At 43.5% G+C, this 16,189-nt stretch overlaps 1 protein-coding gene across 3 annotated transcripts in view; it reads left to right on the top strand.

The window, feature by feature from the left end:
• Positions 1–3,934: 3,934 nt before the first annotated feature.
• The window catches only part of CMC1 (C-X9-C motif containing 1), a 92,819-nt gene continuing 80,564 nt past the window's right edge, over positions 3,935–16,189 (top strand). For all 3 annotated transcript variants that reach the window (XM_066350742.1, XM_066350739.1, XM_066350740.1), the window contains exon 1: positions 3,935–4,152. In XM_066350742.1, coding sequence (XP_066206839.1) covers positions 4,134–4,152 — 19 coding nt within the window. In that variant the 5' untranslated portion in view covers positions 3,935–4,133. The remainder of the gene's footprint in view (positions 4,153–16,189) is intronic.

Below are 16,189 nucleotides of genomic sequence, written 5' to 3'. Positions count from 1 at the left end.
GAAGACACCAAACCTACAGACACCTTGGACTTCCAGCTTCCAATTGTGAGAAGATACATTTCTGTTGTTTAAGCCATCTGGTCTGTGGTACTTTCTCATAGCTGACCTAGCAAACTAATATAAGTGTCCACCTGAACTTAAGCCAATTCACATCAGAGAGGGTACAGGCCATAGGGGGCTAAATCCTGTAGCTTAGAATGCAGACAGGGCCAGTAGGGCCCCTGGGAGAGTGGTCTTCTATCCCAGGAATTAGTTCCAAACTCCATCTACTGGTAGGGATGGGGGCTTCTAATATTTTTCCAAATTTAATTCTCACTGGCTCAAAGATAAGGCAGAGCAGAACTATAGGTGGAATGCTGGGCAGAGTTGGAAGCAAGCAGGAGCTGAATGATCGTCTCAATATTTTATTTTTTATTTATTTTTTCTTTTTCTGAAGTTAGAAATGGGGAGGCAGTCAGATACCCCCATATGTGCCTAACTGGGATCCACACAGCACGCCCACCAGGGGGTGATGCTCTGCCCATCTAGGGCGTTGCTCCATTGCGGCCGGAGCCATTCCAGTGCTTGAGGTGGAGGCCATGGAGCCGTCCTCAGAGTCTAGGCCAACTTTGCTCCAGTGGAGCCTTGGCTGCGGGAGGGGAAGAGAGAGACAGAAAGGAAGGAGAGGGGGAAGGGTGGAGAAGTAGATGGGAGGTTCTCCTGTGTGCCCTGGCCGGGAATTGAACCCAGGACTTCCACACACCAGTCTGATGCTCTACCGCTGAACCAACTAGCCAGAGCAACCGTCTCAATATTTTAAAATAACCAACGGGACATCAACATAGAGCAAAAAGAAATGATAAGTATAGTCAGAATTGACTTGATAAATAATTTTGATATTTGTACATGCACATTTCTTGGATTTAGACTAAGAAATCCATGTAAATATATGTGTATTAATGTCTACTCTATATGCTACATACTTCACTTTGCTTTCATTTCATATCCTCTACAATGGATCAACCATTGTTCTTGCTAGCTTCTATTATTGCAATTTCCACCTAACTGGTTGGTCTCAGTATTGCTCCTCAGTAATGAGGATCAAAGGCAAATCATGAGGTATGAATGGATACACTGACATGATATTTTCATTTGTCTGTATACATTTGTCTAGGAATGGAATTATCAAGAAATTATTCCTGACTTCTTGTTCTAGTCTCCCAAGTTCAATGATAAAGTTTAGGTTCTTCCTTTGCAATTACTTTCACATACCTCCTTTCTTTTTACATTTCTAATATTCTAGTTTAGGCTGTTATCCAGTCCTGCCTGAACTGCTGCAATAGCCTCTTTGCTGTTCTGCTTACCTCCTGGGTCTCTCCTAACCACCTAAATCTGTCCTGCAGAAAATCATTAGAAAACATCCCTTTGACCACAATGCCATTTTTTCTATTTGTTAACCTTCAACAGCTCCCGATTGCCTATACATTCCTCAGCCTGATGTTTAAGGCTTTGGGAATCTGACCCCCTCTTACATGTTTCAGTCTCATTTTCATCTCCGCTAGTTTTCCAAATTCTCAAATGCATTAAAATGTCTTCAGACATTCCCTCCACATGTCTACCATGCTGCCCTATGCTTTCCACCCCCATACCACTGTTCATATGGTTCCATTTCTTGCCTACTTCCCTTTCTCTACCCTACCTATTCTTCAGGAACATCTCAAACCCCAGATGCTTTTGCCTTGTTTTTCTCCTAGTGTGGCATTCCTTCTTCTCTGCCTACCCAGGCTACGCATCTTTATAGGCCAACCGTAATTTCTGCGACACATTTGAAGTCTTTCCTAACCATTGTGGCATTCAATCCTTGGTGAAAAGCCACTGGGGGCATTGAGGTGACAGATGTTGTCTGAGCTGTAGGGATCATGACTGGATAATACATAGCTCCTAATTTCTGGGACAAGGTGTTCTCCTTCCTCTTTATGCACCTATTGCAGTTATTGCCCAAAGAATTGTCTATTAATAATGTCACATATTTGGAAATTTCTTCTGTTTTGAATTGCCAATTAAATTTCTATGATTTAGCCTTTGAAAGAAACGACTTATGTTACCTAGTTAAAACATAAAGACTTTGCTCCCAATGATCTAGTTTAATATAAGAGAGGAGAGGGGAACGTTATTACTTACCAGTCACTGAGGTGCTATTTTTGCTAGCACTTCTCAGTGTGACATGTCTAGCAGTCCATTGTCTTGGACACACAAACCCCATGATTTTATAGGTATTATTACTTAGGATTATACTAAAGTGGACAGTGCCCATTTAACCGTTTTTTAAAAATGTGAGTTGATTTAAATTAAAAATATTAAATAATAATGGTTCAAGAGATACTCAGTTTATGGCAAAAACTATAAAAGTGGTCCTTCAATTCAAAAACAGTGTGAAATGATATCACGTTCATTTCTCACAACAACTTTGCAAATGAGAAACTAAAGTCCAGAGAAACATTGGAACTTACTCAAGTCAGAAAGGTACTAGGTCGATTGCAGGTTCAGGTGTTGGTACTTAGGTCTCTGACTAAAGCTCTCCAAGTTTCCCCTTTACCATGATACTCTTTTGCATATAGGAAGATTTCATGTAATTACTTAACTGTGTCTGACTTGATGTGGCTTATAAAAATATAACTTAAAAAAATTTACTTTCTAAATTAAAGCCTTCACTTCCAGAAAAATAAAAGGGGTTCCAGAATGAAATTGGTGTGTGTCTCAGCACATTTATAAAACATACAAGGAAAAGGGCCCGATTTCCTGCCTGGCTGAGTGAAACGTTAATTCTTCACCTTGGCACCTCAAACTACAGCTGTAATAAGGACCGTTATGCCCAAATAGGCCCTTAAACGGAAGACCTGCTGAGCAGAGACCCACTTTCCCAGCCCTGCTCAACTGCGTCAGCTTTTCTGCCAACTGACCAGGCGGAAGCAGCAGCAGGGGAGGAGGGACTGCAGGTAGGTGGGGAGGGGATCATTTTGAAAGCCCTAAATCCCTCGCAGGGAAGAAGCAGCTGCTCCTTGTTTTTCTAACATCTGTCCCATCTGTCCCTGGCTGCACGTCACCCTTTGGAGGCTCGAGCTAGCCAAACGTGGATATAACAAGGAAGCATTTCTAAAGGTTGGTTGGTGAGTGGAAATGAGCATGACTGTCACCAGAAAGTTCCTTCCATTGAGAAGAGGGCGCTTGGCGTTCTGAAGGAGGATGGTACCACCTTACCTCATTTTCCTCACAAAACGTTCAGCTTTAATGATCAGAGTCGGGATCTGTAACACCACCCAAATCGGACGCCCTGAGGATATTATTTCACTAGCGCCCAATTTAAAATCTTAACCTCCAGGAAAACCACAGACTGCTGATTTGGGAAAGAAATAATGATACTGCACACATTCTACCACCTCCATAGTATAATAATAAGCTGTGCATATTTGGCGCGTGTGGCTTTTACCACATTTAACAGCGTGTTGTTTTTATCTGATTCCCCTGCCAACACGGTGCTCCTCGAAAATGGGGACCTTATTTTTATTCATTTATTCCCCCCTGGTATTCAAAACCATGGCTGGAACCTGGCAGGCATGAACTAGACATTTATAAATGAATGAACGTTAGTGACGAAAAAAAAAATAAAGTAACAGGATGATTCACTTGGTTCTCCCAAAGCGGGTGTGGAGGGTGGGGCTTGATTTTAGATCGAGTCACTAAGGGAGACGCAGTCCCAAAGGCCCACAGCTTCTGCTCGTGTCACCGAAGATCCAAGTGTGCAAGAGGGTGTTCCTGCTGCGCCCAAAGCGAGGCTGCGCCGGGCAGAGACGGCTCCGCCCCTCAGGCGCGCGCGGCCACGCCCCCTTCCCGTTCGTTTCCCAATTACAAGTCCATTCCACTGTTTACAAATTGGGGGCGGGGCCAGGAGGGCGCAAGCGCAGTGGGAGTAGGAAGTAGTGACTAGGAAGGAGAGACAGGAACCTGCTGCGCTTAACGAAGGGTAGCGCGCTCCTCCTCCTCCTCCTCCTCCTGTCCCCGCGGGAACCTCCGGGCGGCAGCACGTGCCCAGGCTCCTCCCCTCCCCGCCCCCCTGCCCGGGAGTGGGCGCGCTGCTGCCTGGCTTTGTCGCCGAGATGGCGCTCGACCCGGCAGGTACGCGGGCGGGAGGCGGGGGTTGCCGCAGGGTGTCGGCCCGGGTCTCTAACCGCGGGCCTGCGGGCTGGGGGCCGGTCTAGGAAAGGTGGCGAGCTCTGCGATTGCGCCGCTTCCGCAGACGCCCCTCCCGCCTCGCCGGCTGCTTAGGGTCTTTGGCCAGCGGGCATAGGTCATCTTCCCGCTCCTTGTGGTAAAGGTTCGGTAAAGGCATTGGGTTACTTGTTTAAGCTTTAGTCCATTTGTGACTTACAGACATTTGCCTCCTTAACGCGACTGGTGTCTTCATCCTCATTCTCTTTTTTTCTTCGTGTTGGAGTACGGGCTTCTTTTAAGTATCTGTAGCCCACCTTAAAAGCAGAACTGCAAAGGATCCATCCCGGTGGCTGGAGGCAGTTTCTTTGGAAAGGATCTACAAAGTTGTCATCGGTGTTATTTTAACTTCAATGCTCCACCCCACTTCCATTTGCAACAGTTGGTTCAGCTCCCCTCTTCCAATGAAGCTGACCTGTGGTATCTGTGCTTTAGGCTATTTATGTGAAAGACTGTAGTTAAGAGAATGGCCATTTTTAGAGGGACTGGGAATTGGCCTGGTCCATTTCCTTTATTACAGGGATAGGAAAACACAAGGCATTGGGAAAAGAAATATAAATAGATTCAAACCTTTGGAGATTCCGAAATAAGTCATTTTGATGGACCTCAAGGAGAAAGAAAAATATCTGTTGCTAACAAACTGCATTTATTGAACACTTTATTATCAAACTGTGTATTCTCAATTATCCTATGTATCTCAGTTGAGTAGGAAACTGAGGCTCAGAAGATAAAAGAATTTAAAGCATCACAGTATTTCTAGAACATATAATGATCATACCAATGTTGGGCCAGGTGATTGGATCAGACATTATGAAGCAGTTAACAGTTGCTTTGGGCTTTGAAAGAATTTACAGTGGTTGGAGTTTCTGAAGATGTGGCAGAGTGAGCATATGCGTAGGCAGAAAAGTGCACTGTATGGTGTTTGGTTGCAGGGTGAAGACTTTGATTTAGTTGGTGGGGGTAGGAGGGGTGTCAGTGAGGGATGGGTGTGGAAAGTTCAGATTGGAAACTAGATTGAGGCCCATATAATTGTATTTCTGAGCTGGAAGTGACATTCATAGTCATCTTGTTACAGGAATAAGCCTGGGTTGGAGTTGCTCATCGCTGCCAATCAGATGTAGAGTCGGATCTGAGTGATATGAGAGTCTTTTATTCAAATTGCCAACAACCCAAGAAGGCCGGGAACGCATATCTAAAAGAATTTTCTCCACAACTCTCCTGGTGCTGTTTTTATAGGAGTCAGGGGCTGTTAATAGTAGTGTGAAGGGCAAAGTCCATGCAGTTAGTCACGTAGCAGTGTGTGGGAGGTGGGTGTCTGGTTTGCTGGAGTGTCTCCCTGGGTTGCCCTTCTGACATGGGCACAGGTCTCTATGGCATCCTTGATGTTGCTTTGGGACCTTCGTGTTCTGGTGCCTCTGAGAACTTTCTGCAAGAGAACTCCCTTTATTTCTTAGACAACAAAATAAAGATCAAGGTTTGTGAACTGAGCTTCTAGTTATCTACAGTGCCTTAATCCCTTATAGGAGCCCTTTTAAGAAATAATTGTAATTTAACCCCTTACATAATCTATTGATTATAACTAAAAGCTACTATTACTAAAGCCAAATTTCTAACTTTTGGGTTCTCCTATAAATCTCATGCAGATGAGAGAGACTCAGAGGAGTTAAAGGCTTTCATGTCTTTTTTTTTTTACAGAGACAGAGAGTCAGAGAGAGAGGGTTATATAGGGACAGACAGACAGGAACAGAGAGAGATAAGAAGCATCAATTATTAGTTTTTTGTTGTGGCACCTTAGTTGTTCATTGATTGCTTTCTCATATGTGCCTTGACTGTGGGGCCACAGCAGACTAAGTAACCCCTTGCTCAAGCCAGTGACCTTGGGTCCAAGCTGGTGAGCTTTTTGGTCAAACCAGATGAGCCTGCGCTCATGCTGGCGACCTCGGGGTCTTGAACCTGGGTCCTCTGCATCCCAGTCCGACGCTCTATCCACTGCGCCACCACCTGGTCAGGCTAAGGCTTGTCTTTATGCTTGAATTTAGACAGGGACATTTATACTGCTCATAAAAATTAGGGGATATTTCAGACGAGGGGATATTTCAAAGTGAATATGAAGCGATAAAAAAAACCATTTGATTTTTTTTTTATTAAACGAACATCAGAAAAGCAAGTGAAAGTTGTTTGGTTATGCAAATGAAATACAAAAGCAAGTTTTATTTCATTGGTGAAAAGGCACTATACAAAAGGCTGAAAGTACTGGAGTATCCACACGTTCCCTGATCTTGAAAGTGCATTTTGAAATATCCCCTAATTTTTGTGAGCAGGATAGAAAAGAATCTTGATCGTTACTGTCTCCACTTTCTTACTGTCCAGCGTCTGTTAACCCACTCCAATCTTGTGATGTGCTCAAGGCTGCACAGCTAAGTGCTGGTGGAGCCAAGTCTGATAGAACTCAGATGATTTTCTTTCCAGTCCAGTACTGTAGATGTAGACTCTGCCCCCATTTGAGTATTTATTGATTAAACAAGTACTTGTTGAGGTCCCATTATATACCTTGTATTGTTCTAGCCCCTAGGAAACTGGTACATAGAACGAACAAGATTCCCTGCTTCCAACAGAGTTCGTGTTCTGGCAGTAGGAGAAAGAAGACAACCCCAGCTCCCCCAACTTAGACACAAACTTTTACAGATTGTGAGAAACATTATGAAGAAGGTAAACTGAATGTCCTGTGGTGGATGGTGAAGAGAGGAATGCTTTAGATAGGGGTCAATAAAGAACTCTCTAAGGAAGTGTCGGTTGCATTGGCATCTGAAGGACAAGAGAAAGCATTCGGGTGAAGAGGTAGCGGAAGAGTATGCCAGGCAGGCAGTGTTGCTTAAAATATTTGACTAGAATGAGGGCCAGGGTGTGGAGGAGTCAGGAGAGATGTAGGAAAGTAGGCAGGAGCTGGATGCTGCAGAGCCTTGAAGGCTATGATAAGAATGCATTAGGACTTTTTTTTCTGATCTGTACAAAAGCTTTTAGAAGATTTTAAGGAGCATAATATAATTTTAAAGTTATATTATGACTTGACTAGGTGGTGACGCAATGAACAGAGCATCGGCCAGGGCCTCTGAGGATCCAGGTTCGAAACCCCGAGGTCACCAGCTTGAGTGCAGGCTCATCCATCTTGAGCGTAGGCTCACCGGCTTGAACATGGGGTCGCTGGCTTGAGTGTGAGATTATAGACATGACCCCATGGTCGTTGGCTTGAGCCCAAAGGTCACTGGCTTGAAGCGCAAGGTTCCTGGCTTGAGCCCGAGGTCACTGGCTTGAGCAAGGGGTCACTTGCTCTGCTGTAGCCCCCTGGTCAAGGCACATATGAGAAAGCAATCAATGAACAGCTAAGGTGCTGCAAACAATAAGTTGATGCTTCTCATCTCTCCCTTCCTGTCTTTTTTTCTCTCTCTCTCTAATAAGTAAATACAGTGTGTCTGTAAAGTCATGGTGCACTTTTGACTGGTCACAGGAAAGCAATAAAGGAAAGATGATAGAAACGTGAAAATTGCACCAAATAAAAGGAAACTCTCCCAGTTTCATACCTATTCAGTGCAGTTCGATGTGGCGTCACGCACAGATTTTTTAGGGCTCCTTAGGTAGCTATCCTGTATAGCCTCTACAGACTCGTCACTGACTGATGGCCTACCAGAACGGGGTTTCTCCACCAAACTGCCAGTTTCCTTCAACTGCTTATCCCACCGAGTAATGTTATTCCTATGTGGTGGCACTTCGTTATAAACGTGCCGATATTCACGTTGCACTTTGGTCACAGATTCGAATTTAGCGAGCCACAGAACACACTGAACTTTCCTCTGTGCCATCCACATCTCGACTGGCATGGCTGTGGGCTGCTCCGCTGTATACACGGTGTTACGTCATCATCTGCGCATGTGCACATGCTGCCACATCATTCTGCAGAAACTGGGAGGGTTTACCTTTTATTTGGTGCAGATTTCACATTTCTATCGTCTTTGGTGCTTTCCTGTGACCGGTGAAAAGTGCACCATGACTTTACGGACACACTGTAAGTAAATAAATAAGAAAAGTTACATTATGACATTTTGTGTCTTTGGTACCCTGGATGCTGCCTCTTGCATTATATGGGGATTCCGAGTGGAAACAGCCAGACAGACTAAGGCAGGGATCGGGAACCTTTTTGGCTGAGAGAGCCATGAACGCCACATATTTTAAAATGTAATTCCGTGAGAGTCATACAATGACCCGTGTACGTTACACGTTATCCAATAAAAATTTGGTGTTGTCCCTGAGGACAGCTGTGATTGGCTCCAGCCACCCGCAACCATGAACGGTAGGAAATGAATGGATTGTAATACATGAGAATGTTTTATACTTTTAACATTATTTCTTTTTATTAAAGATTTGTCTGCGAGCCAGATGCAGTCATCAAAAGGGCCACATCTGGCTTGCGAGCCATAGGTTCCCGACCCCTGGACTAAGGGATAGTAGAAAATGACAGGACCTGCTATTGTACTGAATGAGGGTGGTGAGGGAAAGAGGTGCATTAAGGATAATTCTTCAGGCTTTTACTTTAGCAATTGGGTGACTGCTAAAGGTCAAATCTAAAGACGTCATCCTTGGAAACTTAGACAAAAGAGAAGATGGAAGCAAGATTGGAATGGAAAGGAAGAAAATGGAGTCAGCAAGAAGAATACTCCTTTTTTTTTTTGACAGAGACTGAGAGAGAGTCAGAAAGAGGTACAGATAAGACAGGAAGGGAGAGAGATGAGAAGCATCAATTCTTCATTGGACTCCTTAGTTGTTCATTGATTGCTTTCTCATATATGCCTTGACTGGGGGGCTACATTAGAGTGAGTGACCCCTTGCTCAAGCCAGCGACCCCGCGCTCAAGCCGGCGATCTCTGGAGTTTCAAAACCTGAGTCTTTCGAGTCCCAGTCCGACACTCTATCTGCTGCACCACTGCCAGGTCAGGCTAGAAAATATTCTTGATCTGTTTAAATTCCAGAATACAAATATGTTGAAGCCAGCTCTTTAAAAAAAAAAAAAAAAGACAACTTTATTTTTGTTTGGTTTATAAGTTGAACAATAGGGTCACATTTTGATATTGATATTTTTCATACTTTTTCCAGTCCACAATGGTATGTACCCATTTTGAGTAAATGTGCTAAATGACATTTATGTAGCAAAATTTGTTTTCCCATTGGTTTATATTACTTTTTTTTTTTTTTTTTTAGTGAGCTAGCGAGAGTGAGAGACAGACTGGAAAGCAGAAATATGAGAAGCATTAATTCTTCGTTGCAGCACCTTAATTGTTCATTGACTGCTTTCTTATATATTCCTTGACTGGGGGACTCCAGCCCAGCCAGTGACCCCTTGCGCAAGCCAGCGACCTTTGAGCTCAAGCCAGCGACCATGAGGTCATATCTATGATTCCATGCTCAAGCCAGCAACCCTGTGCGTAAGCTGGTGCTTCTGCACTCAACCCGGTGATTTTGGGGTTTCAAACCTGGGTCCTAAGTGTCCCAGGCCGATGCTCTATACACTATGCCACGACCTGGTCAAGCTATATTACATTTTTTTGAGATCTTCATACGAGTTAAATCTTCATTTAGCAGTAGCTTTTAAGTAAGTGTGGGGTGTGTTTTTCTTAAGAAACTGCTCTAAACTCAACAATGAAATGCAGGTTACATACTTATTTTTATATGTCATTTTATTTAAATTACTGTTTTTCTGTTAATTTAGAGGTAATAATATCACTCTTTGTAAGTTTATCAGCTGTAATTATGTTTATTATTTTCTCTTATTAGTTGATTGCACGGAGGAAAAGCTGGAGAGAATCCAAAATACCCAGGAAAAGTGGCTGTGGAGAGACATTACATTAAAAAAAAATACTAGTGCCTATCAGGGGTCCCCAAACTTTTTACACAGAGGGCCAGTTCACTGTCCCTCAGACCGTTGGAGGGCTGCCACATACAGTGCTCCTCTCACTGACCACCAATGAAAGAGGTGCCCCTTCCGGAAGTGCGGCGGGGGGGGCCGGATAAATGGCCTCAGGGGGCCTCATGCAGCCCGCGGGCCGTAGTTTGGGGATGCCTGGATTGTATTTCCAGATATTCAGATTTAATTTACCCAAGCCTCTGACATTTGAAAACATTCTGTAGATGATGTAATATGCAGAGTAGAGGAGAACCACTTCTCTGAACTCTTGCGCACAGTAGGGCAGGCGAGAGGTTTCCCTAAGTTGAGAGAGAATGTGCTCGTCTGCATGCCCTTTGCTGCTCTTCCATTGCTGTTTTGTTTTTTCCCCAGAAGTTTACTTAGGGGAGGAAGATGAGATGGTGATAGGGCTCGGGGGGTGGAAAGTGGAGTCCAGACTTTATGACATTATATTACAATAGTAGACGTTTAAGATATGTGCGTCTCGGGAAGAGGTCATGATGGTAGGAGCTGTTGGGGCCTTTGGGTTGCAGCGCTTTCATTGGGGATTTACTAGCACCTACATTTACTGGAAATTTTTAATTTTTGAGTTCGAGACCTAAACAGATGTGAAAGATCTTTTTCTGAGCATTATGTGATTAATATCATATGTAAAAGGTTGTGTTGTTGATTAGAAAACTTTCCATTTTATTGTTGCTTCTGTATCGCCACAGGATGTTTTTAGGCATGCACTGTTTTGGTAGAACAGAAAATCCGGTTAACTTCTACATTTTGTATATTCCTATACTCAACGTATATTTGCACTAGAAAATACATTGTTTTTCTCACTAGATTAATTCAGCAACCTTCTGATGGGTTCTCTGAAAGTTGAAAAACATTGGCTTAAGCAAAAAGCACAAGAAAGGTTGCGATCAAAGAGGATTGCGTGCTGCGGCATTGGAGGGGTTTGATTTGTCAGTTATGAAATGTCCTGTAAACCATTTGAAGGAGTTTGAATTTTATTCTAAGAACAATGGGAACACATTGCAAGTTTACAGGTAAGGGAGTGACATGTAGAACTTTCCTCATTTTGTGTTTATCAGAGTCAGTTAGATCGCGGGTATGCATTCTCAGCCAAATTGTGCATGGTGGTACTGTGTCTTTCTCATGGTGTCATATCTGGGGGCACGTGAGCTGTCTCTGTCTCGCACAGGTGGTAAGAATTTTGATCAGGCGGTGAAGGTCTTGTCCCATTTTGTTGCTGTTTTTTTCCTCTAGCAATTAATAACTAATCTGTTGGGGAGATCATTTAAGAACATGCAAATGTTTGTTCCTCATCGGAAATTCCGCTTTGATTCAGCATTCATTGGTGATTTTTTTTGCCTCATTTAGGTTTTTCTATGATGGTTGCAAAATAGTGATTTTCTTCCTTATGTTTTGTTAGGTGTTTGGTGACATTTTGCTGTTAGCAAGAAATCACTTTATTTCTTGTTTATTTATAATTTATTATTGGCATGGACTTGTGAATTCCTGTTTTCTCAGTAGTTTATAGTTTGTATGTAATTATTTTGATTCTAACATTTTCCCAGATTTGACCAGTGAGAGTTCCTTCAAAATGGCTCTGGGAGCCCTGGCCGGTTGGCTCAGTGGTAGAGCGTCAGCCTGGCGTGCAGGAGTCCCGGGTTCGATTCCCGGCTAGGGCACACAGGAGAAGCGCCCATCTGCTTCTCCACCCCTCCCCCTCTCCTTCCTCTCTGTCTCTCTCTTCCCCTCCCGCAGCCAAGGCTCCATTGGAGCAAAGTTTGCCCAGGCGCTGAGGATGGCCCTGTGGCCTCTGCCTCAGGCGCTAGAATGGCTCTGATTGTCGCAGAGCGATGCCCCAAGATGGGCAGACGCCCCAAGATGGGCAGAGCATCGCCCCCTGGTGGGCATGCCCGGTGGATCCTGGTTAGGCGCATGCGGGAGTCTATCTGACCGCCTTCCCGTTTCCAGCTTCGGAAAAATACAAAAAAAAAAAAAAAAAAATTTAATACATAAGTATTAAAATAAAAAAAAATAGCTCTGGGTCCTTGTGATGTGCTCCCATGATGATGATTATTATTAAGCATTTTCTTTTTTTCTTACACAGAATGTCCCTGGTTCATCCTGTCATTTCCCTGGCGCATCCATAGGACTAGTCCTATCTCTGATAAGCCCCGGTTCGTCTTATTTGGGCATGATATTAGAGAACACAATCTGGGCGCCAGGCCTGGGTACCACTTGGGTACCCTATTCAAGTTATTTATTAATGGAGTGCTCTTAGGAAACAAACCTGTGGGGGAGAGAGGGGAACAGGAGAGGGAAGGGGAGGAAACTGAGCAAGATGGGATTTTAGAGAAAGCCTTTCCCAGCCTAACCAGCCTTGGTGCACAGCAGAGGACAAGGTTCGCCCCGCTTTGGAGGCAGGGGAGCAGGGGTTTGTGCCATCTGTCAGTCATCGCCCACTCCAGGAGTCGGGAGAAGGGGCAGCATCAGGAAAAACTACACTGGTATGGTGTCCAGAGCAGTCCTGAGAAGGTGCAGGCGGGAAAGCGTCTACATTCTCTCCTACGGGAGGCATCCCAGCTCTGCCCTGAGACTAGTTTGTCTGAGTCTGTCAGCAGCCTTGGTTTGGGTGGTGAGAGTTTAGCTAGTATAGGTCAGGGAGAAGGGGTACTTGCATAAATATATACAGACACACACAGGTGCATGTGCAGTATCCAGATGTAAAGTATTGTGGGGTTGTGGTAAAGCAATTTGGATGTGAATAACATTGGCTTAAGGTGTACTTAACATAAGTCACACTGCTTTGTCTTTTTTTTTTTTTTTTTTGCCTCTAGGCAATTTGACACGCTGTTTCTCCTTTGTGGAATTTTCCTTCTTCTCCCCAAATCTATCTAATTCTTGTTCATTTTTTATATGTCACTTTTTAAATCAGTTTCATAGGAAGCTTTTCCTGATTGTCATCACCCTCACTCTTTCAAGAAAAAATTTTTAAAAAATATTTGGAATTAAAAAAATAAAAGCACCAAGATATCAAATAACTTGGGTATAGAGTTTCTTTCATTCTAGACCTAGAGTTTTTTCCCCTGGAGAAATAAAATGAAACCTGTGAATGGGATGTGTCTGTATCAAATAATTGGAGAGGTGAAGAAAATTATCATGTGAAAATGAGAATATTCTACCTGTGTAGTAAACAGTAAATATTGTTCATATGATTTCACTTCTTTAACTAAATCTGTTATTAGAGACTAGGTGATTAGAAAGGTTAGTCAGTTAATTACACACAGACAGTAAGAAATTGCCACCAACCCCAGGAGACACTGCGGAATTTGGGAGGTAGTGGGACTGACTTCTTGTTTCAGACTTTGCCATTGACCTCAGGCCGTTAGAGTATTCTAAGTAGTGCCCTGTAAGGTTTGAAGATGAGGGGTAGTGGGACATGAGATAGATCAGATAACTGCTAAAGCTGCTTCATGCTTTAAGCGTTTTTGATTGTATTGTAAATCCTTGGAATTGGTCTCAACAGGTTCTTGAGTCAGCACAGAAATTTCACTGCAGGAGAAAGTAGCTTGAAATACAGTATGTCCGTAAAGTCATGGTGCACTTTTGACTGGTCACAGGAAAGCAACAAAAGACAATAGAAATGTGAAATCTGCACCAAATAAAAGGAAAACCCTCCCAGCTTCTGTAGGATGATGTGGCAGCATGTGCACATGCGCAGATGATGACATAACACCGTGTATACAGCGGAGCAGCCCACGGCCATGCCAGTCGAGATGTGGACGGTACAGAGGAAAGTTCAGTGTGTTCTGTGGCTCACTAAATTCGAATCTGTGACCAAAGTGCAACGTGAATATCGGTGCGTTTATAACGAAGCGCCACCACATAGGAATAACATGACTCGGTGGGATAAGCAGTTGAAGGAAACGGCAGTTTGGTGGAGAAACCCCGTTCTGGTAGGCCATCAGTCAGTGATGAGTCTGTAGAGGCTCTACGGGATAGCTACCTGAGGAGCCCTAAAAAATCTGTGCGTGAGCCCACATCGAACTGCACTGAATAGGTATGAAACTGGGAGAGTTTTCCTTTTATTTGGTGCAGATTTCACATTTCTATCATCTTTTGTTGCTTTCCTGTGACCAGTCAAAAGTGCACCATGACTTCACGGACACACTGTATATGTTTTGCTTACTGGATTACTATTGTTACTTTTGTATAGGGGTGTTAAAAGCATATTTGTAGAAATCTCTAGATTTATAGATATCAGATATGTGAGAAATATAACCTTATATCTGATACAAATGGACCAAACAAAACTGCCCAAATAAGAATGTCGATTGCCAAATTAACCTTTTCCATCATCCCCAATTGTATTTTTATATTTTTAAGTAAGGAGATCAAAGGCAAAAATAAATAAATAAAGGTAAGAATGTGGTGTTTACTACCCCTCATTGTATTTTCCTAATGACCTGTCACTGGGAGGTTTTTGCAGACCAAAGGATATGTTAACTTAGCGTGATTTATTGAAAGAAATCATTTTAAGTGTTTATGTTACAGAGTAAGGAACCTTGCTTGTCTTACTCATCAGTGTATATACAATCTATAGTGTGGTGATTGGTATGTAGTAGGTAACTAGTAAATACTCAACAGAATGAATATCTATGATTATTAAATCCTGAAACTATTTACTATGTCATTTATGAAACATTTTTATTGCATAATTATCATATGCTAGAAGTTAAAGGGAGTTACAGAGATGAATTAGACATAATCTCTCACCTTATTAAACTTAAATGTCATGCAGTGGTTCTAAATTTAGCCTCATGTTAGAATTATTTGGGGAGGATTTAAAAATACCACTGTGAATTTTATCCCAGCAGCTCTGGTTTAACTGGTCTGTGGTAGGCCGCAAGTATCAGAATTTTATAACGCTACTTTGGTGCAGCCAGAATTGGAAACTTCTGGTACCAGAGTCTGTCTTAGTCTGCTCGGGCTCCCTAATAAGAACATACCATAGACTGGGTGGCTTAAATAACAGAAATTTCTGGTTTACAGTTTGGGAGGCTGAGAAATCCAAGATCATTTTTTTTTTTATTAAAGATCTGTCTGCGAGCCAGATGCAGCTATCAAAAGAGCCACATTTGGCTCGCGGGCCATAGGTTCCCGACCCCTGTTGTAAAGCCACCTATCAAATTAGAGCCCTACCTATATGACCTCCTTTAACCTTAACCTTTTAAAAGCCATATGTCTAAATACAATTATATTGATGTTTAGGATTAACACAGAATTTGGGGTTGAGTGGAGCACCATAGCAACCACTGATGTATCAGGAGAAGAGGACACAGAGAGTGTGATGATACCTTCATTGTCCAGATGTGATTAGAGCCATAGTACTGGTGACCACAAAATCTTGGGATTAGAGGAAGGAGAAGTCACTTTCAGGTGCTGAGGTCAGGGAGAACTTTGGGATGGACGAGGATTGGGTTTGATTTTATTTATTTATTTATTTATTTATTTTCATTTTTTCTGAAGCTGGAAACAGGGAGAGACAGTCAGACAGACTCCCGCATGCGCCCGACCGGGATCCACCTGGCACGCCCACCAGGGGGCGACGCTCTGCCCACCAGGGGGCGATGCTCTGCCCATCCTGGGCGTCGCCATATTGTGACCAGAGCCACTCTAGCGCCTGAGGAAGAGGCCACAGAGCCATCCCCAGCACCCAGGCCATCTTTGCTCCAATGGAGCCTCGGCTGCAGGAGGGGAAGAGAGAGACAGAGAGGAAAGTGCAGCGGAGGGGTGGAGAAGCAAATGGGCGCTTCTCCTGTGTGCCCTGGCCGGGATTCGAACCCGGGTCCTCCGCACGCTAGGCCGACGCTCTACCGCTGAGCCAACCGGCCAGGGCTGGGTTTGATTTTAAATAAGTAAACTTTGATTAAAAAAAAAGTGGAAGAGAGACTATAAAGACAAGACTGTGCTGGAGTTTGACTTTACCAC

The sequence above is a fragment of the Saccopteryx leptura genome, chromosome 10 (genome assembly GCF_036850995.1).
Source record: "Saccopteryx leptura isolate mSacLep1 chromosome 10, mSacLep1_pri_phased_curated, whole genome shotgun sequence".
Taxonomy (NCBI): domain Eukaryota; kingdom Metazoa; phylum Chordata; class Mammalia; order Chiroptera; family Emballonuridae; genus Saccopteryx; species Saccopteryx leptura.
This window is presented reverse-complemented; position numbering and strand designations above follow the sequence as displayed.